Source organism: Gopherus flavomarginatus, chromosome 18, assembly GCF_025201925.1.
Source record: "Gopherus flavomarginatus isolate rGopFla2 chromosome 18, rGopFla2.mat.asm, whole genome shotgun sequence".
Classification (NCBI taxonomy): Eukaryota; Metazoa; Chordata; order Testudines; family Testudinidae; genus Gopherus; species Gopherus flavomarginatus.
Genome location: NC_066634.1, coordinates 20776426 through 20803688, shown reverse-complemented (window position 1 = coordinate 20803688; position 27263 = coordinate 20776426). Strand labels below are relative to the sequence as shown.

Sequence of the window (27263 nt, the reverse complement as noted above, 5' to 3'; positions counted from 1 at the left end):
TCAGAGCCATGATTAGAAATTGGGATTTTCTGGCTCCTAGTCCTATGCGGAGACCATTTGACCATATCTCATTCTCAAGTGAGAAGAGACAGGAGAGCATTGCTTGGTCTCAGTAATTCCATGGATATCAGTGTCAGGGATGAGGAGGGACTTGCTCTGGAGAGAGCTAATGTTGACATTTACCCAGGAGAGTGGTTAATGGCTGAAGAATGATGGAAAGAGGATTGGGATATTTCTCTTAGAAGTAGCAAGAGCATGTTTTGGGGAGAATGCTTCGGGACCATCTTTGGGAGCTATTCGCTGGCTCTGCCTGGTATAATATGCTTGTACTCTAACTTCCCAGCAGCTGCTTAGATTTCGGATTCATCCAGCCAGCTCTGACCTCAGCCTTTCCTGTTTGGAAGAGAGAGAGAGAGAGAGAATTATCATGAGGGCTAGGAAACAAGCAATGCATTCTGAACCCAGCCAGTGATACTGGAATTAACTAGCCACAGGAAATGTGCATTGCTACTGAAGGGAGCGGGGATGTGGCTGAAAAGAATGGGGTGGAGGAGATCAACCCCACCACAAATCCTCTTGCCCACCTGCATTTCATAACTGTGGGTAGGGAGCGCTGTGGCAGAGAAGCATGTAAAAGCACAATCAGAGCTCAGCCTGTGTGTCTGTAAGCATCATGGGCACATCCTTGTGGCAACTGGGACTCCAGGGGAGACGGAAGGAGCCAGGAAGAGCATGATGAGGAGCGGTGGAAGAGGGAACGTGAAAACAGCTGCAAGGATGGGCAAACAGCTAGAGCCCTACCCAGGGCTGTGGGAGACCTAGGTTCAATTCCTGCTGCACCCCAAACATCCTGTTTGAACATAGGCACGTCACTTTGCTTCTCTGTGTTTCAGTTCCACATCTGTAAAATGGGCCTAATAGCACTGCCCTCCCTCACGCGTAAAGATTGTGTGGCACTCAGATAGTATGGTGATGCGGACCAGATAAATATTCAAGATAGCTTGGCAATTCACATGAAAAGTCCCTCAAACAATATTAACTGCATCACTTCAGCTTGTGCCTCGCTTACACATCCTTAAGGAGACAGATTTAGCTAGTGATCCTTTATTGCTCGGTGGGTTTCACCTGCGTTCTCATATGCCAGTGCAGCTGGTGCATGAATTGGCCACGCAGTGGTGTCATGTGGCAGCATTTGCAAAGAAACCTTTGCATAATAGAGCTTCTGGATTGTTGCCCAAGGAAGGTTGCAACTTCCGGCCTTCCTGCAGACCTCGTCTGCTAACTGTAGCACAGGCCTATCCATGCTTCAGTGCAACTTTCTATTGCCCCACTAAAGGCACCCATTTTAATGCTCTATGTTTACGTTGGCCCTGCTGCTCCTAGGAAAGGACGTATATTACAGCTCACAAACCCGTGGCTTCGGCAGTGTAAGAGGTGGGCATGGCTTAAGACATTCTGGTTCAAAGGTTGCATACTGAAAGTCCTTCCATAAAGTCCCATTGCTTTGGGCCTGTCTAGTTTCCCACATTCCTGGTGGGAATTCCAAGGTATGTGTTGTCAGAGAGAACAGTTTGTGTTACTGCTGTGCTTTTATCTCTTCAGACCTTTCATAACAGACACACAAAATGGGACATACAGGTGAACAGGGTTAAGGCTGTTTGGGATCTTAATTGAAAGGCCTGTATGGAAATTATCAGTTGATTGATTTTAGACGTCAGCTTGAAATTCCTTGGTTTTCTACAGGACTACGTAAAACTATAGTGGTGTTCACATTTTTCCTTCTTCAAATACTTTCTCAGTCTTAACTCCATCTTACTAACTTTTTTTTTTTTTCTTAACCAGGGAACTTCCTTAGTCTAACAAGTGAAGTACCAATCTCCTTCCTAAATGGAATTATTTATTCTACACCAGGCACTCGAAGTACGCTGTAGCCTTGGTTACCTGCATGTTGTTTAGCATACTTTGATGTCATCTTTGTTAGAACTGCACTGCTGTTTCTTCAAGGCTTCAGCCTTTTAAAAAAAAAAAAGGTTCAAGCTGGCCAGTGTGCATGTGGACTCCAAGAAGTAGGAATCTGAACATTTTTGCCTTCATGAAATCTTTCAACCTAGTAAGATCTGTGAAGTATTTTGAGCAGTCCCTGTGGGTCATAGGCTCCTTGAGAGCGATTGCATTAACCTGCGGGTTGGTTTGTGGGGTCGAGTGTGATGGGCCAAGAATCTTTGTCTCAATTCAGCAAACTCTATGACTTTTATACTTCCCCAGAACTCACATAGGGTTAAGCAGGCCAAGAAGTTATGATGTTAAGTTAGGTTCCCTAGGAGTTGCTGTGGGAAGTGGAAGCTCTTTAGGAATGAGTGTACGGGCACACACTGGAAGGTGTCCCTTGACCCAGTCTCTGAGCAGTGGTTAGCACAGACCTTTTCCATCCGCAAAGTGCTCTTTCCCCACCCCCCACCTCTAGTGAGGTTGGTCGGTATCATTATCCACACTGTACAGATTGAGAAACTGAGGCACCAAAAAGGGAAGGGCCTTGCTGAAGTCCCTGTGAGTCAGTGGCAGAGCCAGGACGAGGCCTTCAGCTTCCTCGACTCCTAGTCCTGTGTTCGTTCCATTCGACTAGAGTTTCAGCCTTTGCAAGTTGGCAATCCCTTATCTGAAGTTAAAACTTTTTGCCACCCTCTTCCGCTTACTATAAAAGTTAGATTAAAAATATATATTGCTACTGAGGCTGAGTAATTGATTTGTGTGTGTTTCGAGAGCTCAACAGAGAACACGTGACCTTGAAGGGTCCGAGGATGTGGAAAGTGGGGTAGCAAGAGAGCTCTTCCTTGCTTTAGATCGTAATAAAAATTTCAATGCCTCACGATCCTCCGCACTTCCCCCTCATGGGGGTTGTGACCCAGTGCTTGGGAAACACTGCACTAGATGGTGGTACTCTAAGGTCGGTTATGTTTGCGAAGGGAATTCTAGTCTTGATCCTTGCACGGTGGTATGTGAAGGCAGGCTGAGTTGAGCTAGTTCAATTCTTGTAGCCAGAGAAGGCTCCAAGTTCATCTGAGCAGGTACATGGCCAGCAGGAGAGAGAGGTTGTGGAGGAGATGGGAATGATCCCTACATAGATGGCAACAGGGCTCCTTTGGGGTTCGACTCTGCTACCCTAGAGCGTTGGGCGCAAGTAGCTGACGTTAGAAGCTCAGAAAGCTGGGCATATGCCATGAGTTAAATGATTGGAAATGAATCTGTAACAGGTGCTTAGCATCACTGTTTGCTGGGACAGGGTTTGACTGATGGGAGCATGTCGGATCGGAAATCTGGCTAATAAGCAGAATATCTGTGTTCATAGACTGGTGGTTGGGGTAGGGGGTTTAAGAAGGTGTCAGCTGGCAGATGGTGGAGCCAGCTCGCAATCTGGCCTTAGGAGCTGTCAGGCAGTTTGGCATATGGTGCAGATTCCCGTGGCTTAAGCCAACAGACGGTCATTAAGTGATGGAAATGTTTTGTGATTGGGTTAAATTGCTGTAGAAGGGTGAGAAAGTACACACACGAGCTCAGTCCAAAGTGGAGCAGTCTCTCAAATGCAATGGAGCATGAGTAGTGGAGTGAGCTCCTCGCGGCTGCTGCCCAGCAGTGGGCAGGTCTGCAATTAGCTGGATTGCTGCTGTGTGAAAGAGATGGACGAGGGAGATGTTGTGGATGCCTTGCAGTGCCTTGGGCTGAGTCCGCCCCGGCATTTGCTGCCTGATGCCACTGAAGTCAGAGATGCACCTGCAGGAAAATTGACCTGTTGTTTTTATCAGAGTTTTGGCACTGACATGGGAGGGGAAGGATGGTTTTGTGGTTAGGGCAAGGGAGCTGGAAGTCAGGACTCCTGGGTTCTGTTCCCACCTAGAGGGAGTGGGGTCGAGCATCAGGGCTGGGAGTCAGGATGTCTAGGTTCTATGCCCACCTCTGGGTGGGGTCGGGTGAGTTAGAGAAGAGGGTTCTACTCCCAATTCAGCATTTAGGCAACTCCAACTAGTATAGAACGTGTCAGTATGTGTCCTCAGCAACACAGCTTCTGAAGCACATCAGACCTGTCCCCCACTCTCTCTACTTGCTTCTTAGAGCATACTGAATTAAGTTCAAGGTCTTGGTCCTTATCTTCAAAACACCAGGTGGCCTGGGCCCAACATATCTAAAAGATCATCTAAAGCTCCCGGAAAGGCTGTGGTCAACATCTCTGCTCCTCTGGCCCAATGGACTCTCAACAATAAGAGTAGAGATAGTCCATGCAGGAGACAGAGCCGTCTCTAGGAGTGATCTGAGACTGTAGCCCGAACTCGCCCAGGAACTAAGGATTATCGTAACCCTCACCACCTTCCACTCCAACTGCAAGGAACATTTCTTGGACCTGCCTTCTATAAAAACACAGCAACAAGTACCTATATATTAAAAGAAAAGAGACACTCCTATCAAAACCAGACAGTCCACTGCACAGCGCTTCTCTCTCTCAAGAGAAGAGCAGAGACCAGCACATGACCGATGTGTAGTCATGATGCGCTGCTGGAAGGCACTCATATACTACGGTGATAAGTGTGGTTAAAATCTTCTGTGGACTAGACCAGAGTGGAGGCTAGTGGTTAGAGTGGTGGTGGGGGAGCTGGGAATGAGGACTCTTGTTTTCAATTTGAGACTCTGCTCATGCTTTTCTATCTATGGGATTCTGGGCTGGTCACTGCGCCTCTTGGTAAATCTGTAAAATGAAGAATAATGGCTTCAGCTCTCCCCAGGGAGCTGTGAGGCATCCTGTGTTACAGGGGGTGATTTGCTTTCAGATCCTCGGATGAAAGTGGCTGAATAAATTAGAGCCTACGCCCTGCACTGATTGGGAATGTTGGCGCCGTACACAGGCAGCTGGGCTGGTATAACTGGCACTGTTTTTTGGGTTCTGCTGGAATAAGTAAAAAAATAATCATCCTTTACTCATTTCTAGCACTTCCTATATGGGGATCTCCAAGCACGTTAGGGCAGCATGGGTATGAGCCAACAACCTGCGCTCCAAGCCCTTACGGGACCTGACTGATCTTGGGTTTGGTTCTTGTTCCTACAGGCCCAAGTGGCATTTCTGCAGGGAGAGAGGAAGGGCCAAGAAAACCTCAAGACAGACCTTGTGCGCAGGATAAAAATGTTGGAGTATGCCTTAAAGCAAGAGAGGTAAGAAATGTGGCAGCTAGAGGAAATGGGAACACCCGGGAGGGCGGTGGCTTTGGGGAGTGGGCTGGCCTGCTTGTCACTCCCCACGTTTCGGGGGATCCTTGGAAACTTCCCCTCCCAGGCAGACTCCCCCGGCTTCATATTTTCCAGCAGCAGAACAAGTGCAGGGCCCTTCACTTTCAGAGAGGGCCCTGTAGTCTGTTAGGTCACCAGGGTTAGGATATGAAAGTCTCAGCCATCAGTTGTGATCCCTTGAAATCTTCTGCTACTGCCGTCTCATGAGTCCAGCTGCAAGGGTTTCTGAACGGTGATGGGCGCATGGCCACCCCCCATCCTCCTGCCACCCTCCCCCAGCTCATATACACACACGGCCACACACTGGGGTGTTACTGGCTCTTGGGTAGAGCCTAGGGAATCATGAAGGAGCCAGACTATGGTCGTGTCTGACTCTGGTCTGGAAGGATGCATTGGCCTTCTAGAGGTTAGACAAGATGAGAGCAGAGAAGCACATGCTATGACTCCTGGGTTCAATTCCAAGCTCCAAGGGGAAGGATTGCCAGGTGGTTAGAGCAGGGGTGCACGGAGAGTCAGGACTCCCGGGTCCTCGTCTCCATTCTGAGGAGTGATTGGAGCAGACTCACTGTATGACCATAGGCATGTTGCTTCACACGTCTGTGTCTCAGTTTCCCCCTCATAATATGGAAATCATGCGTTGCCTCAGTTGCTTTAGGTTCACTTCAAACTTCGCTTTTCCACATTTGTTCAAGGTCAAAATACCACAAGCTGAAGTTTGGAACCGAACTGAACCAAGGGGAGAAGAGAGCAGATCTGTCAGAACCAGGTATTGTACCATGCGAGTGCTCTCATACCGATGGTGTTTTAAATGTTCTGCCCAGTCCCCTGCTCATGGATACAGACATGATTTCTGTGATTGCATATAGCTGGGATGTGGGATACTATGAACTCGTGATCTCAGGGTTAGATTCTTTCCAAGGGGTTAGCTTGGCACTGACAGGTGAGGGCTTGGGTTTGAGGCTGCTCCAGGGCCGTGGGTGACTTACGGAAAAGCTGGTGCTGAAGCCAGAATGGGATCCCCATGCCGGGTGTGCGTCACTGACACCCTTTCTTTACTGTCCTCTCAGTTTCCAATGGCCCAGCGGAAACAACTTCACTGGAAAGCAACCCACTGGTGTGGAAAGAAGGGCGCCAGCTGCTCCGACAGTGAGTATGAAGAGCCTCCTGGGAGGGGCCGAGGCTCAGGAGCTGAGCCCCTAGGGGAAAGTGGGCAAATGGGGAACTGTGATGGCACAGGGGAAGGAGGAATTGGATGAGTCCCTAGGATGATTCTCCAGGCGAGATTTACTTTGATTGTAGCTCTTAGAACTTACCACAGGAGCATGAATCCCAGTGTCCTGGCCTGTTCCATACTGGACAATTCCACTCTGCCTCTCTGAATTCCCCGTTTGTTTCAGTTGGGTATGACAGCATTGGTTTGTGCTGTTAAACACCTGCTCTGCTGCATCCCAGAGGCAATTGCACTTCTGTCGGGGGGAGGGTGATTTTCCTTTGAATATTGTCAGTACAGGTCCATGCCTTTTGGAATATGCCTGCGCTCTGCACCCTTTGCAAAGCCCTGACCGTCAGGGCCCCATGGATTTAATCTCAAGCTATTCCAGGTGAGGTTGGTAAAAGAGTTGTGCCCTGCTCCCCGCGCCCTCACTATCGACGCAGCAAATGGGAATATTCTCATCTCTGCCCTAGCTGGTGTTACGTGATATTTCTATTGCTCTAGCCCCTAGGGTCTGTCTACACTGCAGTTTGGAGGTGTGAATGCGGCAGGTGTAGACATACCCAAGCTAGCTCGAGTAACAGCAGCCATGAAGCTGCCCCAGGATGGGCAGTGGCCACGCGAGTGAGTACCCAAGCGGGCAGGGCTAGCTCATGCAGCCGCCCATGCTGCTGTGACTTCACTGCTATCGTTACTTGAGAGAGCATTGATCTCGCTAGATCAAAGCTAGCTTGGGCATGTCCGCGTACCCTTAGAGGCCAGACCTGGCAAGGTGCCATTGAATTAGATCCTGTATAAACATAGAGAAAATAGCTCGTAGGCTAAAGGAGCTGGGTTGTCACAATCGGGCGTCAGAACAGCGCTGGCAGGTGCTGATCCATGAGGAGCAATTCCTGTAGAACCAAACGTAAACCCTGCCGATCGCCTCTGTTTTATCCACTAACAGTCTAGTGACCATTCTTCTAAGAACTCTTTGTAACCAAGATCCCACGTGCTATGGGGCACAATCCTCCTCAGTTCTGCAGCAGACATCCTAGGACTAAACTACACAGTCTCAGTTGCTTCCCCTGGCCCCCCCCCGAGTCTTCATCCCCTTCACTGTCTCAACTTTGGTCAGTACAGAATCGTCTGGGACTAGTAATACTCAGCTTAATTGAGTTTACTCTGTCAGAGCTGGACTTTCTGTTGTGCTGCAGATATTTGCATTGATAACATGCAGCAGCTTTGTAGAATATAACAGGGGACTCCAGGGGTGGCTTAAGGTGCCACGGAAGGGTTGCATCATCTTTCCCTCCCCCTTTTGCACAAGTGTCTTTAAATTGGGGAGTGGCATGTTGAATACCCTTATACCCCTCCCCTGAAATTAGCCCCATGAAACTCATCCAACTCCAGTGGAGATGCATAACATCATTAGCAATGAAACAGTCGGCATTGACATTTGACATGCCATCAGTATGTTCCAGAGTTAACGTTCCACTGAGATGAAAGGGACAGTTCACAGCTCTCTAAGCTGTTCTTTCTGGCTATTGATCATCCTCTTCTGGTGCCATTTGGGTTACAGTTTTATTTATTTTGGTCTCTGAAATACACAAGGATGCAAAAATGCCCTGCCCAGACTTTGGACTCCCTGGCGCTCCTGACACAGCATAGAACCTAAATAGTACATGTCCTCATCAACTCCTCATCAACTCTGAAGGCTTTTGGTTGCCGCCTTTGCAGCTGCCAGGGCATGGGGTACAGTTACGCAGCAAGTTGAAAATACCCTGCAGTAGAGCATGGGGGGAGGACCCCTCTTTATATGACCTCACCTGGACTAAACCATAGCTGTAGCCCAAGCGCCTCAGCAGTCAAATCTTCTTTGGGGCGTTAGTGGAGGGTGGATCTGTCCTGACAGTGCAGCACGCTCCCTTTGCAGATGAGGAATTTGTCATTGCTCCATATGTAGCTTGGGTGGTAAGTTCAGGTTCCATGTGGATCCCACGCACTAGTGTCCCAGTCCTCCGGCCATCAGTTCAATAGCATTATCCCCATGTGTACCGGGTGGGAACTGAGACGCTGAGAGCTCAAGTGACTTGCCCGAGGTCACCCAGCAAGCCTGTGGCGGTGCTGAGGGGATAGAACCCAGTTCTCCTGACTCCCAGCCCTGTGCCTTATGCACAGGCCCACCCTTCCTCTCTGCAGCTACATTCCCTTTAATGTGGCATCTGCCCTCTGGCTGGGAGAGCCACCACCCTCTGAGGCTCAAATGCTGCTGGCAGTGTGGAGGACTATCATGCTGCACCCTCCTCCAGAGAGGGACTCGGAGGATCTACCTGGGCCTCCCCCACGCCCTCTAAGTCTGTGCCGCCTGCTTGGCATCACGGACAAAGTGAGGGAGAGCACAGGGCTGCGAGGGTGAAGTTGTCGGGTCTGCTTTGCTGACCTGGAGCAGTCCCTTTCCCATGCCGGCTCTGGAGAGATTTCTGACCCGCAATGTCTCTAAAGTGCTTGGAGATCCGCAGACCGAGAGTGTTATGATGTCCTGCCCTGCGCTCTCGCTCTCAGCTCGCCTTTCTCCCTCCCCGCAGGTACCTGGAAGAAGTGGGCTACACAGACACCATCCTGGACATGCGCTCCAAGCGAGTGCGCTCCCTCCTGGGCCGCTGCTCCGTGGAGCTGAACGGCACCGTGGAGCCCAACGACTTGGGGCTGGGCCCCGCTCCGGGCCCTACTGGGCTGAACGGGGGCGAGTCGTTGCTTGTCAAACAGATCGAGGAACAGATTAAAAGGTGAGTGGACAGCCATCTGTCCTGTCCATGCATCTTGCTTCCCTCCTGTAAGGGGCATCGCTGTTCTATGCCTCCTCTTGAGTTATATCAGGGGCTGCGTGCTTCTCTTCACTGAGGGTTGTCTCACAGGCTGCTGCATGGATGGAGTTTGGCTGCTAGGGAAGGGGTTGCTCTGCTAGATGGATGGATGGGGATCTGGCTGGCAGGGGAGGGGAGTTCCAACCTGGAGTGTCTTGTGGGGCAGGGTAGGTCTCTGCTGGATGGGGGGGTTCTGATTGGTGGGGGGAAAGGGGGGTGGGGGTGGGGGGGGTGTCTCTGCTGGATGCATTCAACCCAGAGTCTGGCTGTTAGGGGAGACAGGTGATGCACTGCGTAGAGGGGGATACACCCGCTGCAGGGAGGGGTCTTGGCCCTGATTCTGCTTGGTAGAAAGGGGGCATGCTGCCTAGATAGCACTTTGCCTGAAGTTGGCCTGGTATGGGGGAGCTGCCCCCACTGAGGGGTTTTGCATGGTGTGTCTCGTCCCCAATGGGATGTGCATCTGTTCGCTGCTGAAGTGTTGATATCCAGCTGCAGGGTGCCATGGGAGGAACATCTGGGCTGTGGAGATCTTCTAGCATAGGAAGCGGAGCAGGATCCTCAGTGGCTGGTCCTAGCGGCTTCAGAGGAAGGTGTGACAGGAGACACCTATGGCATTACCTGTCCATGGAGTCAGTTAGAACTCAACTAGGGCCCTGAACCAGGGAGGTTTCTGTCCCTTCTCCCCGACTTCCACAGTGCACCTGCTCTCCTTTCCCTCTGCCCAGTGGGCCATGCTGGGTCGAGGGGGTCGCAGTGCAGCCTCGCTCTCTAACGCTGGCCTGGTATCGACTGCATCTGGCAGGAATGCTGGAAAGGAGACACAAGACCGGATCAGCAGCTCGGTGATGGAGAAAATCCCCTTCCTCCAGAACTGCGAGGACGAGGACAGCGATGAAGAGGAAGATCTGGAAGGCCTTCCGCTCGAGACCCAGCGGCAGCACAAGAAACAGCGAGTAAAGGCAGGTCTTATGAGGACAGGAGAATGTCCCATTTCAGACATGAACATGTCCTGGGCCACTCTAACAAGCACTCCCAATAGGTTTCTGATGGCAGGGGCTGGGCATCAGAGCTCTTGGGTTCTCTGAGAGGAGAGTGTAGTGGATTGGTTAGAACAAGGATTCACTGGGAGTCAGGACTCCTGGGCTCTGTTCCTGGCTTTACTACTGTCTCACTGCGTGGCCATGGGCCAATCCTGTCCATGTGCCTCTGTTTTCCCCAGCTGTATAACAAGGTTAATACGCACTCGACTTTGTAAAGTGCTTGATAAGCCTAGGCAGAAGAGTGCTATAAATGGACAAGTAACATAATGATCAGATGCTCCTGTGTTTGCCTTGGCAGCCAGATAGGAAGTTGTCCCCTACTGTGGGTGGTGGGAGCTGTACATGAAAGTTTCCAGCAATGATAATTCTTGGCCTTCCACTAGCATTTTCATCCAAGGATCTCAAAGTTCTTTAATTAATCCTCACACTCTGTCCTGCGGGGTGCACCACCATTTTGCCCATTTTTCAGATGGGGGATGTGAGACACAGAGCAGGGAAGTGACGTGCCCAGTCACATGGTGAGCAATGACAGAGCTAGGAGTAGAACCCAGGAGTCCTGATTCTCAGCAGTCTACCCTGCTCTAACCACTAGACACCCTCTCCTCCCAGAGGTGGGATTAGAACCTAGGACTTCTGGCTGCCCCTGTGCTCTAAGCATTGTTTCATATACCCTCTTTCTTGGTTCCCCTTCCCTTGCTGATGGGGGAGTGGTGGTTTCTTCTGCAGGGTTCCCATGTCTCCTGTCTACCGATCAAGTATCTCTGGCTTCTAATGAGATCCGTGCTACAGCAACAGCTGTGTGGCAGAGATTGCAGAGGGGTGGTCTGATCCTCGCTGCCATAACACGGCGATGCCTGAAATGACTTCACCTTCCCAGCCTGCCCCAATGTGAGGGACCTGCCACCCCAGCAGTCAATCTGGGCGCATGGTAATGGGACAGCCAGAGAAGCCCTACGCCATGTTAATGTCGGTGCACACGCGTGTCCTAATACACATGCACAGAGCCCTGCGCTGTGCTCGTGCATATGAGCGGCTATTGGCCTTGTATAGAACAGTTAACCCTTTAGTGACTGAAGCCCTATGTGCACACTGCTCCCCCTAAGCACTCCGCCTGGAGAAAGGCAGCATCCTTCCCACGTGTGAAGATGTGCCCAGCCCTAACTAACCAGTAATGATGGCTTTCCTTGCCCACTGTCTCGGATCTTCCTCCCCCAGTCCTTCTGTGTTAAACAGAATCTCCCTGGACCCCATCCCAAGTCTGGATCTATCAGTCCTGTGGGCTGATGTCTCCGCGTTGTGTCCCCAGGCTGCGGGGAGCAGACTAGATTTGGAGCCCTCCCCACCCTAGGCTAACTCTCTCCAGTCTATGTTGCCAGCTTGCCACAAAGCCCCTGATGCCTGAAGTGGAGGATGAGGAGGATGATGAAGACTCTGAGGATGCCTTGAACGAGTTTGACTTCTTGGGCTCTGGGGAGAACGGCGAGGGCTCCGGGGACGCCCGGCGCACCGGGGACGGGAACGAGCTCGGTAATGGGAGTGTGTGGATAGAATCCTAGAGCTCCCAGCAGCCATCCCCGCAGGACGGAGCCCTCTAGTCTGGTTCTGTGTGTCCGTGCGATGGGGCTACCCACTTCTCCTGCCCCCTTCTCTGCATGTCCCTGGGGGAGATTTTTTCCCAGTTCCTTACAGCCCACGTTAACCCTTGATTGCTACAGCTTACATGCGTGTGTCATCCAAAGGAATTCCCCACCCACCTGTATGGTGACATCCTTCATGTATATGCAGCTAGTGACTTGTCTCCCCTACAGCTTCCTCGTAGCTTAGCCAAGCTGTGCACAGAGCACGTGGCTGCTGGGAGCCAGGATGCCTGGGTTCTATCTCTGGCTATGGGAAAGGACTGCAATATAATGGCTGGCCCAGGGGGGCTGGGACTCAGGTTCTACCCCCATCTCTGGTAGGGAAGTGGGGGTCTAGTGATTAGAGAAGGAAGGCTAGGAGTCGGGAAGAAGAATTCCTCTACTCTCAGCCACTTCCTGGATCATTTCTGTTTGTCAAACTCCCTCTGGATCGTTCATATCCTCCCGGGACCATGGTGCCTAGTACTGAATGTAAATCCCAAGAGCCCTGTAAAGAGGAGCTGTCGCTTCCCTTCCCTAGGATCCTTGTACACACTTCCCACTCCCCAGGATGTGTTGTGCACTTTACTGCTGGGTCACACTGCAAACTCCTGTTTAACTTCCCAAACTGGGGAAGGTTTCTAGCAAGATAGAGCCTCTGACTCCCCATCTCTGCTGCAGGGATGTGGGGTTCCCTGCCCCCTTCCTCCTGCAGCTGTGCTCTGAACTTTCAGAGGGGAAACGCAGACTTCCTGACAAGCACATTACTAGCAGCAGCCCCTGTTCCCATCATCCGGTAGGGATGATCCTACTTTCCCCTCGAGGCTGCCCTCAACCAGCCTTCAGCAGGAAAGCACCGAGCAGCTGCACTTCCTCTGCAGGCTTGGATGGCATGAAACATTCCTCCTTCCCCCACCCCCCCACACTCTCTCTCTCTCTCCCCCCCCCCCCCCCCCAGTGACCCTCGAGCTGCTATAACCTTGTGTTCTCAGGAATTTAACACACTATTTTCCTCCCGGCTGCAATGGGCCATGCAGTGTCCCATCCTGGAAGGAAAGCTTTCCTTTTAAATGGGCATCATCAGTTTCAAACCATGAGTCGAAGGCAGTTTTCGGCTCCAATGCTGGCTGCCGTGAGCATGTTACACCTGTCCTCTGCCCCCTACACTGGCAACTTGTCGAAATTGAATCTAGTTCATGGTCTTGGTCCTTATCTTTAAGGCACTCCATGACCTGGGCCCAGCCTATCTAAAAGAGGCTCCAAGGTGGGGAGCTTGGTTGATGACGCTGTTCCTCCAGCACCATGGAACTTTGTTACCATCAGGGTAAAGCCTGTCTGCAGAGGAGACAGATTGTCCTCGAGGGCTGGTACCAAACTGCGGAACCTACTCCCTCAGGAGCTAAGGACTATCCGAAATCTGCCCACCCTTTGCTCTCAGTGCCAGGAGCGCTGCTTCAGCCAGGCTTCTCTAACAGAAACACAGAGCAGCATGGACATTTTAATAAACAACAACAAAACTTTACCAAAACAACCCACCCAAATGATCCCCACCCCTCATGGGATAGAACGAACCACAGGGGAGAGGTGGTTATGATGTCGGTTACTGAGTGACTGAAAGGTGCCCTGATGTTACAGTGATGAGGGCGAGATAAGAACCCCTATCGAACAGAATAGGTCTCAGGCCTGTTCCTTTGGTTCTTTTCCTCTTTGTAGATTCCCAGGCCAGAAGGGACCATTGTGAGCATCTAGTGTGACCCCTGTATAGCACAGGCCATAGGGCTTCACTGAATGAATTCCTCTTCTTGCGTTTTTCTCTTTCCCCTGTGGCTGGATGAAAGACTTCCACCAAGAACAGGGGAAGCAGTGGAACTAACAAATGCTGAGGGCATACCCATGCTCAGTATATTTTAGGAGTCTGGTCCCAAAGAAGCTACCTGTTTCTTACCACGCTGCCAGGGCCTGGATTTTAACCTTCCTCCCTCATCTTTCCTTCCTTTGCAGAGAGCCGGAGAGTTAAGCTTCAAGGCATGCTTGCCGATCTCCGGGATGTTGATGGGCTCCCCCCTAAACCATCTATTCCATCTGCCATCTCCAATCATCCCAGGTCTCATGAAGGTACAAGCTAGTCCCTTTGTTCCCCTCCTGTTTCTGACTGTGGGGCGGGGATTGTGTTATGGAGGGGAGAAGTTGGGGGGGTACATCATGCTCAGGCTGTCATGTTCCTCAGATCTTCTTCAAGCCAATCCCCAGTTACAGAGGCCCTACAGACTACCTCCCACCTTGGGGTGCCCCCAGCATACCCTTCTCAAGCTTGGAATACTACCTTCTTTCCTCCAGTTGTAAACCCACTTCCACTTGGCACCTCTCCAGTTAGCCCTGAACTTTGCCTCTTCTCCCCTTGCAGCAGGGTCGCTTGGCTTCTCCTCGGATGTGTTTATCATGGACACCATTGGCGGAGGGGAAGTAAGTCTGGGGGACCTGGCAGACCTGACCGTCACCAACGACAACGAGCTCAGTTGTGACGTGAGTAGCCAGCGTCATTTCCTCGCCCCAGCTTTCTGAGGTGGCCCTTAGCCCAGGCTTCGTGAGCGTTACTCAGTGTCGCCTGTGGTGCCAGGCATCCGTGGCACAGCACCGCTCCGTGCACCCAGTATGTCCCATTCCAGTAGGCTCTAATACCCAGCTGTCCTTTGCACTGACATCTGCCCATTGAGATGAGTCTAATGAGCCCCACAGCATCGGGATCTGTCTGCCTCCTGGGGTCCCTGGGCAGAGCAGTGTCCAGGATTATCTCCTCCCATTCACCCCCTGGTTGGAGTTAGCAGTCGTGTCTCTCCGCAGACCTAGCTGCTGTCACCTCCAGCTTGGACTATGTTGTAATGCCTGCTGCAGGAAGTAACCTGAGGATCTCAGCTAGTGCAGAAGCCAGCTGCCTGTGTGCTAGCGGGGTGGGGGGAGGAGTTCCATGCAGGGACCCCTGTGCTCTGGGGGCTACACTAGCTACTAGCTTATCTGGGTGTGGAACAGATGGGCAGACCACATGAGTGGGTCCTGTCTGACACAGATGCCCTCTTGTTCCATGTGCACCAGGCAGACAGTTGGGATCAGGCAGGACGTGTCTACTAGCAGTCCCCAGATGGGAACTCTAGTGGGGACTACGGGCGGGGCCTTAGATTCATAGACCTAAGGTCAGAAGGGACCATTTTGGTCATCTGGTCTGACCTCCTGCACAATGCAGGCCACAGAATCTCATCCACCCACTCCCGTAACAAACCCCTGTTCTGTGTCTGAATTACTGAAGTCCTCAAATCGTGGTTTAAAGACCTCATGGTGCAGAGAATCCTCCAGCAAGTGACCCGTGCCCCATGCTTCAGAGGAAGGTGAAAAACCTCCAGGGCCTCTGCCAGTCTTCCCTGGAGGAAAATTCCTTCCTGACCCCAAATATGGCGATCAGTTAAACCCTGAGCATGTGGGCAAGACTCACCAGTCAGCGGCCAGGAAAGAATTCTCTGTAGCCTTCTCGGAGTCTGTCTGGGACATATGGAGCCGACTCTGATTCCTGTGGGACCACCAGAACACCCTCCTGCATAGCCTGTGAACATACCAGTATGACCAGTCTCTACTGGGTTGCTAGTTTCCCTTCCAAATATGCAGCCGTTTTCCAGTGCAGGAAGGAGTACAAGGCCAGTTTGGGTTTCTTTGCTGCCTCTTTTAGCTCTTCTGACAAGAGTTTTGTTCTAATCCACCCCTGCTCTGTCCTGAGCATTCCCAGCGCCAGACCTAAGCGCATGGCTCCCAGGGCCAGACAGGAGGTAAACTCAACCTTGCTGCAGTGCAGGAGGGTGGACTGGAGAACCTCCTGGGATCCTTTCCAGCCCTGCAGCTCCATGATTCCATAAAAAGCCACGTTGCTGTTGGCATCAGCAAAAGTGTGTAACTGAACCTGTTGGTGTTGAGAGGAGCGATGGCTCAGCAGTTATGATTCTTGCCTGGGACTTGGGAGACTGATTCAAGTCCCTAGTTTGCCTCACGATGCCTCTGTGACCTTGAGTGAGTGTCTGCCTCAATTTCCCCATCAGTGAAATTATTATTATTATTTATTAGGTGTATTATGTTAGGGCCTAGGAGCCCTACTCATGGCCAGGGCCACAATGTGCTAGGCGCTGTGCGAACAGAGGCAATAATAATAATAATAATACCCATGCTCTGCCCTGCCTCACAAGGGTGTTGAGAGGATAAATATTGTGAGGTGCTCTGAAACCACAGGGATGGAGGCTATATAAGGACCCAATGTAGTTAAGACAGGTGTGGTACTTAGCCAGCAAGCAGGCAAATGCTTGGGATAATCACTCACAAGCAGAACATAAGAATGGCCATACTGGGTCAGACCAAAAGTCCATCTAGCCCAATGTTCTGTCTTCTGATAGTGGCCAATGCCACATACCCCAGAGAGAATGAACAGAACCGGTGAACCATCCCCTGTCACCCATTCCCAGCTTCTGGTAAACAGAGGCAATGGACACCATCTCTGCCCATCCTGGCTACTAGCCATTGATGGATCTATCCTCCAGGAGCTTATCTAGTTCTTTTTTTGAACTCTGTTATAGTCTTGGCCTTCACAACATCCTCTGGCAAGGAGTTCCACAGGTTGACTCTGTGTTGTGTGAAAAAATACTTCCTTTTGTTTGTTTTAAACCTGCTGCCTATTCATTTCATTTGATGACCCCTAGTTCTTGTGTTAGGAGGAGGAGTAAATAACACTTCCTTATTTACTTTCTCTGCACCAGTCTTTCATATCCCCCCTTAATTGTCTCTTTTCCAAGCTGAAAAGTCCCAGTCTTATTAATCTCTCCTGATATGGCAGCTATTCCATTATCTAATCATTTTTGTTGCCCTTTTCTGAACCTTTTCCAATTCCAATATATCTTTATTGAGATGAGGCGACCACATTTGCACGCAGTATTCAAGATGTGGGCGTACCATGGATTTATATAGAGGCGATATATTTTCTGTCTTATTATCTATCCCTTTCTTAATGATTCCCAGCATTCTGTTTGCTTTTTTGAAGCCGCTGCGCATTGAGTGGATGTTTTTCAGAGAACTGCAGAGGATGTGCAGAGGTAGCCTGGATGCTGGTCCCTGTTGGGGGTTCTTATTGGAAATGGAGAGAGGTGGCTTGGCCCAGCTCAGAGGAGGAGGAGAGCATAGCTGTGCTCACGCGGCCTTGTTTTGTCTTTCCAGCTGTCGGATGGCAAGGACGCCTTTAAGAAGACCTGGAATCCCAAGTTCACCCTCCGGAGTCACTATGATGGGATCCGGGCCCTTGTTTTCCACCACACGGAGTCCGCACTGGTCACTGCCTCTGAGGACGGCACGCTGAAGCTGTGGAACCTCCAGAAGACGGTTGCTGCCAAAAAGTAAGCCCCGCCTCTAGCTGGGGAGTATGCCAGGCTCAGAAGGGCCAGCAGGAGGCGCTGCGTGGGGGAGGGCTGGGGAGGGTTTGCCAGGCAGATGTGTTAACCACACCCTGTAAAAACCAAATCTGGGGAAGGGAAAACATAAATACATCCACATGTCTAAGGCATCTGCCAGCCAGCAGCCCCTAAAGATTCCCCCCTGGCATCCCAGATCATGCTGCATGTGGGGCTGGTTATTTTGGAATGAGGAGACGGGGAAGGGGAGCACTGCCAGCTGTTACCCTGATTTGTTCAGTTTGACGTGGTCACAAAAGGGTTAAAATCACAGCAGAATCCCCTCCCCTGATGCTGAGGGAAGGTCACACACTGAACCCTGGAACTTTCCACTGCGGGGTCCTGCGGTGTCCCTGAGCCAGGCCTGCTGGGCAGTAGAGTATAAAGCATCGAGCCCTGCCAGCAGTGAATGGGACCCAGGTGTCCGTCCCCCGTAACCTCGGCCCTTTCCTCTCCTGCCGCAGGAACGCCGCACTGGATGTGGAGCCGGTCTACGCTTTCCGGGCGCACAGGTGGGTCCTGGAGTGTGAGGCTGATGCCTGGTCCTGCTGCCCAACGGCGGTCTCCCCACCCATGTATTGATCCTCTGGTCCAGAATCTGAGTAACGCTGGGTGGATCATCTCCCTAATGGACTCCGTGGGCCCAGAGAGCCAAGCCTGTGACCCTAGAGTCTGGATCCTTGGCCCCAGTGCAGCCTTTGGGATCAGACAGTGGAACCCTGCTCTCAGCAATCTGATTTAATGAAGGGGTGAGGCTTAAACCCACAGGCGAGAGGGTCAGGGCTAATCCTGAACCCCCAGCCTACCCACGAGTGCAGCTCCTGTGTCCTGCAAGTTAATTAAACGACTCCGTCAGTCCACGAGCGAGGAGCTGCTCAGTTCAGTCAGGTGCTGTCTGAAGTGCCAGCTGAGCAGCGTCATACTAGAGACATTGCCACTGGAGGGTGCTCTGACTCCACAAACACCTTCCTGAAGCGCAGTGCTCAGATGGTCTCCACGCAGGTGGGAGCTCCTTTCCCCTAGTGGGTGGCTGTGGTTGGCTCATCCTGTGTGGTTTGCACCCATGCTAGCTCCTTGGGAGAGTCTCTGTGAGTGTGGGGCAGAGAGGGGAAGCCCCATCCTACAGCTTTGGAAGTCCCCCTCCCCCATTCTTTGCCTCATTTCCTTCACCCTGCCCTTCATCTCTGTGGCAATCCCGTTTCTGCAGGGGTCCAGTGCTTTCCGTTGCCATGGGCTGTAACAGTGAATATTGCTACAGTGGAGGAACGGACACCAAAATCCACTTCTGGAGGGTCCCGGATTTAAGCATGGATCCTTACGACAGTTATGGTGGGTGCAGGCAGCTGGCTGTCCATCCTCTCCCCGGCAGTCCCTATGCACTGAGCAGACTCCAGAATATCCAACCTGTCTCCTGACAACTGGGAGGAGGGCAGAATGAGGTCCAAATGGGAGATTTTTGGTGATTTTCTGGGTGGTTTTGTCTCCTTGGAGTTGCTGGGAGTTTTCCAGGGTGGCAGTGCTGGGGAGTGGGCATGCCGGCCCCAATAGAGGCCTGGGCTGGAACCTCTTCATGTGCTGATGGGCTGTACCTCATGTGTAGAAACTCAACAGGGTGCAGTGGGTCTCAATTTTACCTGTGAAGACTACAGCTCCCAGCATGCAGTGTGGCCTGGCCTCTCCACTGGAGGTGGAGCGCTGTATGCTGGGAACTCTCAGCTAGAGGAGGGCACTGGGGCAAACTAGGGTGAGGCTCCCCAGCTGGGAGCCAGGATCCAGCGTGACTCCTCCTTGACCCTGGCTTTGTTTCTGGCCCAGATCCAGGAGTCCTCAGCAACGTCCTGGAAGGCCACACGGATGCGATCTGGGGCCTGGCATTCAGCCCTTCCAAGAACCGCCTGGCTTCGTGTTCAGCAGATGGCACGGTCAGGATATGGGACCCTAGCGAGAACCCATCCTGCCTCAGCACCTACAACACGGAGCGTGGTGAGCGAACCCTACCCAGGGATAGCAGAGCCTGGCTGGGAAATGGGGGCCTCCTTGAGAGGATGTTCCCCACCAGATTAAAGCTTTGCAGGGTTAGAAACAGGATTGGGAGCTCCCTCTTCGTGAGTCAGTCTTGACCCCCGTGCCCTAGCACAGTGCTAGGGAATCCTGTGCTGCAGTAGGTGGAAGGATGGCCCATTGATTAGGGCACAAGCCTAGGACTTGGAAGACCTAAGTTTAAGTCCTTGCTCTGCCACAGACTGCCTGTGTGATCTTGGGCAGATCACTTAGTCTCTCTGTGCCTTGGTTTCCTCATCTGTGTAATGGGGATTATAGACCTGCCCTGCCTCGTGGGCATTGTGAGGATAAATCCATTAAAGATTGTGAGGCCCTCATATACTACAGAGATGGGGGGGCACATATGTACCTTAGATAGGTGCCATCTAAAACGAGGGCCCTTCTCTCTTGTGGGCATTGAAGATCCCTTGGTAATTTCCCAAAAAGTCACAATGCTGCCTGATGCCCTGTTCAAATCCCAACTCAGGGAATGCTGTTCTGCCTCTCTAACAGACCTCTAGTTTCAGTTGGATACAGGGCACTTCTTCACTTCCTGTCACAAACTATGTGCTGTTGCTGTGTGCACGTGACATGCTCCAACTCGGAGATGGCTGCATTTTGGGAGTGGATGGGTTGAGACCTGTGTGTTAGAGCAGTTGGAATGCTTTGCTCTGTCAGGCGCTACAGCAGGTGCGGTCTTGGCGCTGAAGCGTTGATCCCGTAAGGTGGCCTTCATTGTTCTGTGTCCCCGCCCCTCCCGCAGAGTACGGAATCCCTACCTCTGTCGTGTTCGCCAGCACGGACCCTGCCCATGTTGTGGCCGCCTTCCGAACGGGCAACACAGTGCTGTACGACCTGGAGACCTCCCAGCCCATCCTGACGCTGGAATCCAGAGCCGCCACTGGTGAGCTGCGCGACTCCTGCGTTCTAATCCCAGCGGTGGGAGGGGAGTGGGGTCTAGTGGTTAGAGCACAAGCGGGGAGATTGGGAGTCAGGACTCCTGGGTTCTGTTCACAGCTCTTACTGATTTGCTGTGTGATGGCAGACAAGTCACTGCCTCTCCCCGATTCCCTCCCTTCCCGCCGTGAAGTGTCCATTTCCCAGGTAGAGGTGAGGACCAGCACTTCAGTTTGTGCTGTGAGAGCCTTGACTTGGAGGGCGCTTCTCCAGCAGGAGGCGGTAGAGGGATGCACACAGGAGGGGTCAGGCCAATTTAGCTGCTCTGAGAAGAGGGAAATAATCGGTTGATCCTAGGCTGGCAGCTGCTGGTGGGGCGGGGGGAGCATGGATGGTTTGGTGGTAACCTGCTCCCTCTCCCATGTTCTGACCCAGGATTCAGTCAAATTAATCATGTGGTGAGCCACCCGACGCAGCCCGTCACCATCACGGCGCATGATGACCGAGGGATCCGCTTCTTGGACAACCGGACAGGTAGGGCAGCCATCTGGTGGCAGCTGGGACGGAGCTGCCCCCTGTAGCCCCCTCCTCAGCCCCACTCCCTGGCAGGAAGGCAGCCAGCCCAAGCTCCTGGGGTGGAGAAGGGGCCTTGCCATTTCCCAGAGCTCCACCTCATGGGGCCATCTCCCCACAGCCTTGAGGCTCTTGAGGGAGGGTCTGACATCACTGTGCTTTGGGGTCCTGCCTTGGGCGTCCCCCGTCTGCTAGGGGTGGGAAGAGAGGCAGGTGGCGGTTATGGGGCCGTTTCCATTGAAATCCGTGATGCAGGGCCCAGCCCCTGCTGTGCCACCTGCTGTCTACCCAGGGCACACGTGCGAGCCTCCCCGTGCGCCCTTCGCAGGGAGACACCCATGATGTGATGGGATCGGCCCCCCTCTCAAGGCCTGGCACCCTCTGCCTGGGGGCTCTTTCGTCCCCAGCTAATACATGCCCGTGTCCCTCGCAAGGACCAGTCTGCCCTCGAGATCCCCTGGCCTGCCTTGAACAGACTGTGTCTACAGATCTGATGGCTCCCAGCTGTCTCCCGCTCAGCCCCTGGGGGTGTCACTGTCTCTCCCTTCCCCAGGAGGGTTCAATCCACTCTTGCCAGCTCGAGGGCCCCTCTGTGCCCTCCCCTAAGCGGGCTGCTCCAAGACCCCCCCAGTGGAGGGAGCTGCCTTTCCCATGTCCATGGGGGGAATCCAGCACTGTAAGCTACCCCACCCCTTGGGCTGTGGGGAGAGCACCTAGTGGTTGGAGCAGGCCCTAGGCATGAGCGGGAGCTGTTCTATTAAACCCTTCTCCTCTCTTTGCCTAGGGAAAGCCCTCCACTCCATGGTTGCTCACTTGGATGCTGTCACCTGCCTTGCTGTGGACCCCAATGGGGTCTTCCTCATGTCTGGAAGTAAGTGTGTCTCTGCCCCACCCTGCTCCCCATCTGCATGCATCTTGCCTGCTTTCCGCTTTTGAGAGTCATCTGCGGTGGGGGGGATGGGCAGTGATCCGGGTGGTTCAAATCCAGTGGGGACCAAAAATCTTTCCTGCCCGCATGGCCCTGCCGTGAAATGAGTTTGCTGGATCTCAGCCACTTCCGAGTGGGGCACCCGCCGTCGCCGCTGGCATGAACAGACCTGCCCTCTTGGCTGTGTCAGAGGGGCCGAGGACCAAACGGGTCATGGGGGCTGGGCTCTCCTCTCCCACCTCTGTCCCTCCAGTGCAGGGAGCAATGTGGGCGCACTTGGCCTGGCACTGCCCATGCTGGGCATGTTCAGTGGGAAATGGATCCAGAATCCAACACTAAGCACAGTAAACAAGCGACTCAGAGTGTCAGGACAGGGAGGTCTGGACTTTGCCGGCTGGGCTTTGAGAAAAGAGCAGGGAAATGGGAACCAGGACTCCTGGGTTCTATGCCCAGCTCTGGGAGGGAGTGGAGTCTAGTGGTTAGAGCGGGGGGGCTGGGTGCCAGGACTCGTGGGTTCTATTCCGGACTCCATGGGCAAGTGTCTTTTCCCCTTGACCCTGAGTGATCCTCCTCTGCTGGCTGTCCCAGGCCACGACTGCTCTCTGCGCCTCTGGAACCTGGACAACAAGACGTGCATGCAGGAGATCACGGCCCACCGCAAGAAGCACGAGGAGGCCATCCATGCTGTGGCCTTCCACCCTAGCAAGGCCCTGATCGCCAGTGCTGGGGCCGACGCCCTGGCCAAGGTCTTTGTATGAGCAGCGGAGGATCCTGCAGGTGAGCTGGGGCTGTGAGACAGGGCAGTGCCGGAGCGGGAGGCCAGACGCCTCTCCCACCCTGCTCTCTCACCTGCCACCGGCCTGCTCCTCTTGTGTCTCCCAACAGGTGGGTCCCCGGGACTCTCCAGAGGTGCTAACCCCGTCTGGCGATGAGCGTATTCCCCCCCACCTCCCCACAGCTCAGGACCTGCTGCCAATGGGCGGCTCTTCTCACCCAGTGGAGTGATGTGGACGTGTGTGGCTGGGGAGGGTGGGCAGGGGAGGATGACAACCCCGTGACCACCCCTTCCTGTGCCCTCAGGGCCCAGCAGCCAGATTCTGGAATGTTTTCTGCTTGTTTCAAGGTCGCCTGGTTTTATTTCCCAGCCAGCGAGTGGAAAGTGTTCAGGGCCAGGCGCGGCTAATGGTGGGGAGGGGCTGGGCCCAGCTGTTCCATGACGTTGGGCACTTGTCCCCTCCCCAGCACCAGGACAGATCTCGCTGCCCCTAACTCCCCGGGCAAGGCTCTGCCAGGCCACAAAGCAACCCCTGGATCTTTAGGGTTCACAAACCCACCAGAACTGTCTCCTGGCCTCTTCCTTTCCTCCTTGAGCTGTCCTCTGCCAGCCCCTGGGTTCCAGCCGAGCTGCCCCTGCCGGCTGATGCCAGGGCCGTCAGCAGTAGGGGTTTGGGGGCCGGAGAGCCAGGGAGAGGGGGCACGGAGTGGAAGAGGGGGCCAGCTGGGAGGTTGCTCAGATGGACCTGGAATAAGAAGCCCCATTGCGTTGGGTCAGGCCAGGAAGGTTACTTCCTGTGGAGAGCAGAGTGGGGGTAGCAAGGCAGTTCCCAGGCTGCTGCCTGCCCAGGCGAGTGTCTGGGGCAGGGGGTCAGGACTCAGACCCAGTAGTTACAGCGTTGACAGGGGCCAGTGGGTGCTGCCCTCCCCTCTCACCCCTGCAGGGGGCAGCACCGCTGGGCCTGATGCGGAGTGTTTGGTCTCCAGGGCTGCTGCTGCCCTCATCCCAGCTGTGCAGCCCACGCTGCCCCCTTAGCCCCACAGTTTGCAGGCCAGCCAGCCTTCCGTGTCAGATTTCCTCCTGCCCCTGGCCTGCTTGGTGCTGCCCTGGATCCCGACCCCATCAAGTCCTGGGTGGGGGCAGCCCTCGGCCTCCTTGGCTTCCTACCTTATTGTAGCAATAATCCCTTCCCGTGAGGGGAGGGGGTCTCCAGGCAGGCAGCTCCTGTGTGACACTACTGCTCCCTTAGCACAGGGGTGCATGCCTGCCCTGTGATGGGAGCTCCATTCATCCATGAACGGTTCTCCTGCCCTCCGACTGCAGCCTGGTTCTCAGCCCATCCCCAGTGCAGTCTGGGCAGAGCCTGCCACCTGCAGTGCACCCCCCAGAACACTAAACCCCCATGCTGTTCCCAGCGGGCAAGGCCATCCTTGCCAGGACTGGACACCAGCAGTGTTACCTGGGATGGCTGTGTCGGTCAAACACTCCCCCCAGAGCAAGCCAGTGCCAGCAGGCCGGGCATTCCCCTGGCAAGGGTTGGACACAGCCATGCACGGAGCCTGATGGATCCCATGGCGCTCAGAGCCGGTTTGCGGTAGAGTTGCCCTCACCATCACCCCAGCAATAAAATCCACATTCCCGGGGCTCCAATGCCTTGACCCACTCCCAGCTCGCTAACGTCACCTAGACTGCTACCCTGCTTGAAAGGCAGTGGGGTCTAATGGTTAGGACAGAGGGCCTGCTGAGAGTCAGGACTCTGGGGTTCCGTTCCCACTCCTTGGGGAAGTCACTTCCCCTCCCGGCATCTCCCTTTCCCTATCCTCCCTGCCCCTTGCTTGCAAAGTGCATGGTGCTGTTGAGTGGCCGAGGGTTACCCGTGCCACATCAGGAACCATCTCCGCAGGGGTGATGCCCCTGCTTTGGCTTGGACACTAACCCATTGCACCGTGGGGTGCCCCCTGGAGCCTGTGCCATGTCATGGGATTCTGCATGAAGCAGTGATGCCCCCAGGAACCAGACCGACGAGGGGGGGGCTTAAAAGGAAATGTTAGCTTTGATCGCAGGGCTCTCAGACCTCTCCAGTGGGGTGGGAGCTGATTTCACCATGGCCAGAGGGGTGCAGATCCCTACCCCCTGGTTGGTATCCCCTGCCATCTTGTCTTCATTTCGTCTTCTCGCCTGTAACAAAGACAAACTCTTTGTCTATTCTGTACAAATGAAATCCGATTGCAACTGAACCCAGAGACACCTAAAGGGCTGAAGCTCGAGTGACCACAAACCATGTTATCACTGTGTGATAGTCTCTACCGCTGGCATTTTCAAACCGACTAGCGATTGTGGGGTGCCAGCTCTAAAGGGGGGTGTTGCTGAGCCAGCTGCCCTCTGGCAGTTAGGCCGTGTCGAGGCAGGGGAGCTGCCCAAGAAATCAGATCGCTAGCCGCTCTTGAAAACCTCGGCCTACGTCCCCAATATACTGTATGTATCGGTGTGCTGTATTTATCCAAACTGAGAGCGCTCGCCTTTTTAATGCGGATTAACTTTTTATTGTATATTTATTTGACCTGTTTGGGTTGTTTTTTTTTTTTTTTTTTGTCCTGTTTAATCACAAGACTGAATCGTATGTGAAAAAAATCTGCCTCAATAAACCCCCTTTGGAATAAGAAGCAGGTTCTTCCCCTTCCTTGTCACTGCATTGGGCTAGGTCTATGCAGCATTCATTGGTACAGATGGGGGCACTCATTCACTCCCCCGCTGAAATGCAGCCACCTCTGGGGCACATCGTGTAGTGATGTCGCACAGAGTAGGTCAGGATCAGTTTAGGATAGGAAGTGAAGGAGAATCTGTTATCCCATTGGGGAATCATCCAAGCTGGGCTCTGCCCTGCACCTCAGGTTTGACACTGACTTGTGGGTGGAGGGTGGTGGGGAACAGGACATGCCCTGGAAACCGCAATGAGTGCAAGGTTTCAGGTTTAGGTCTGTCTGGCTGTGCCTCCAGCAGCACAGCACAGCACAGCACTCCCTAGTGCCCAATGCACCACTTCCTGAGGTTTCCGGGACCCCTCCCAACCAAGCTCTGACCCTGCTCAGACCCTGGTGTGGGGCAGCTGCTACAGGCCACTTGTGTACCATGTGGTTTGTCTCCTGTGTGCCTCTGCTCAGACATGAGCCTTTCCCAGGGACAGCATTCTGTGCCTTCTTCCAAAGGGGTCAAACTCTGGAAGGGTCATTTGCTAAAGTATGGGGGATTTGCTTTGCCTGGAGCCAGGAAACTGGGCTAGAGGCGACTCTGGATCAGGCTCAGGGAGGATGGGGAGGGACTGGGCTAGATGAGCCCTTTGCAGCGGGGCAGAGGGGATCCCAGGCAGATGGGCTGTTAATTGGAACTGGCCTGGGGTGTGAGAGATGGGACATCCGTCTAGATGGGCCTGATGGTCTGAGCTGGTGGGGATGGGGGGAGATACTGGACATTTAAGATTTGCGATATTAAGCCAAAACAAATTTGACAGATCCCGCTCTGCACTGCTCGCTCCTCCACGTGGGCCCCATTTCCCATCCCGTGGGGTCTGTCAGAGCCCCCTTCTCTGGAGTTACAATATTTGCCTTCCTGCAGCCTCAGAGAGGCCCCCAAGACTTGGCTTCCAGGCCCAAGAGCGACTTGCAGGGTTTGCATGGTTGGCGAAGAGAGAGCCCAGCTGACACTCCCCCACGCAGGCACAGGATCAGCTCAGCAGGATGCCACTCGCCTGGCAGAGAAGCTCCCTCTAGGGGCAGGAGAGAGGTCATATCAGCCCCCTCTCCAAACCTGCCCCCCAAGACCGCACCACTAGCAGCTTTCCGGAGCCCATTGCAATGGGAGTAACTCCATCTGCATCTGTCTCCCCTGGCCGATGTTCGCCTGTCACTGTGACCCACCCCCAGCTGGGATCGGCGCCTGGTCCCCAGCACCGGGGCTTGTTTGAAACCAAAGTTGAGCTGGATGGTAATGAATGGGCGTTTACCTGACTGGACCCTGATAGCCCACAGGTGGCTGCTGTTAGGCCCCTGCCAGGCTTCCAGCATTGCAGAGGACAGCAAGGTGAGCCTGATTGACTCCTTCTGTGGTCTGGAGCAGAGCTCTCTTCTGGAAGGGACTCAGGGCGAAAGGGGCTGCAGGGGCAGCTGTTGGGAGAGACATTGCCATGGGCACATAGTCTCTTGAAAGGAGGAGGAGGTGTGTATGTGGGGGGAGGGAATCTCTTTGCCTTATTGTGACAGCAGGGTCCCCCCACACTCCCTGAGGTGCTGAGACCCCAATCTTCCCCCCCCCAAAGGTAGGGAGCAGTGTGGGGGGTGGGGGGGCAGCTTTCCCAAAGAATAGTGGTAATGAATCTCCAGCAGATAGCTCTTGTGAAGGTGGGTGGAGGACAGGGACGGTGGAGGGCTTTGATGGGAGTGTCCCAAGGGCCCTCAACTGCCTTCATCTGGCCTTGCTTGTGTGTCTCGGAGATAGATGGCAATCAGAGTCCAGGGGTGGAAATCTGCTAGGCCCCTTGAGCTGACGGCCCCTAGACAGGTGTCTGGGAGGCAGTTCTCAGGGGTGTTGTCGGCT

The 27263-nt window shown here is 53.6% G+C and overlaps 1 protein-coding gene across 2 annotated transcripts in view; it reads left to right on the top strand.

Moving 5' to 3' along the window:
* The window catches only part of STRN4 (striatin 4), a 29030-nt gene extending 3694 nt beyond the window's left edge, over positions 1 to 25336 (top strand). The window contains exons 2-18 of one of the 2 annotated variants that reach the window (XM_050928449.1): positions 5093 to 5196; positions 5964 to 6037; positions 6339 to 6417; positions 9052 to 9252; positions 10136 to 10292; positions 11750 to 11900; positions 13991 to 14104; positions 14397 to 14512; positions 17231 to 17406; positions 17925 to 17972; positions 18668 to 18789; positions 19276 to 19443; positions 20264 to 20404; positions 20833 to 20931; positions 21755 to 21841; positions 22487 to 22675; positions 22784 to 25336. In XM_050928449.1, coding sequence (XP_050784406.1) covers positions 5093 to 5196; positions 5964 to 6037; positions 6339 to 6417; positions 9052 to 9252; positions 10136 to 10292; positions 11750 to 11900; positions 13991 to 14104; positions 14397 to 14512; positions 17231 to 17406; positions 17925 to 17972; positions 18668 to 18789; positions 19276 to 19443; positions 20264 to 20404; positions 20833 to 20931; positions 21755 to 21841; positions 22487 to 22656 — 2007 coding nt within the window. In that variant the 3' untranslated portion in view covers positions 22657 to 22675; positions 22784 to 25336. Of the gene's footprint in view, positions 1 to 5092; positions 5197 to 5963; positions 6038 to 6338; positions 6418 to 9051; positions 9253 to 10135; positions 10293 to 11749; positions 11901 to 13990; positions 14105 to 14393; positions 14513 to 17230; positions 17407 to 17924; positions 17973 to 18667; positions 18790 to 19275; positions 19444 to 20263; positions 20405 to 20832; positions 20932 to 21754; positions 21842 to 22486; positions 22676 to 22783 lie in introns of both variants that reach the window. The other variant, XM_050928448.1, reaches the window with a different exon arrangement.
* The last annotated feature ends 1927 nt before the right edge of the window (positions 25337 to 27263 follow it).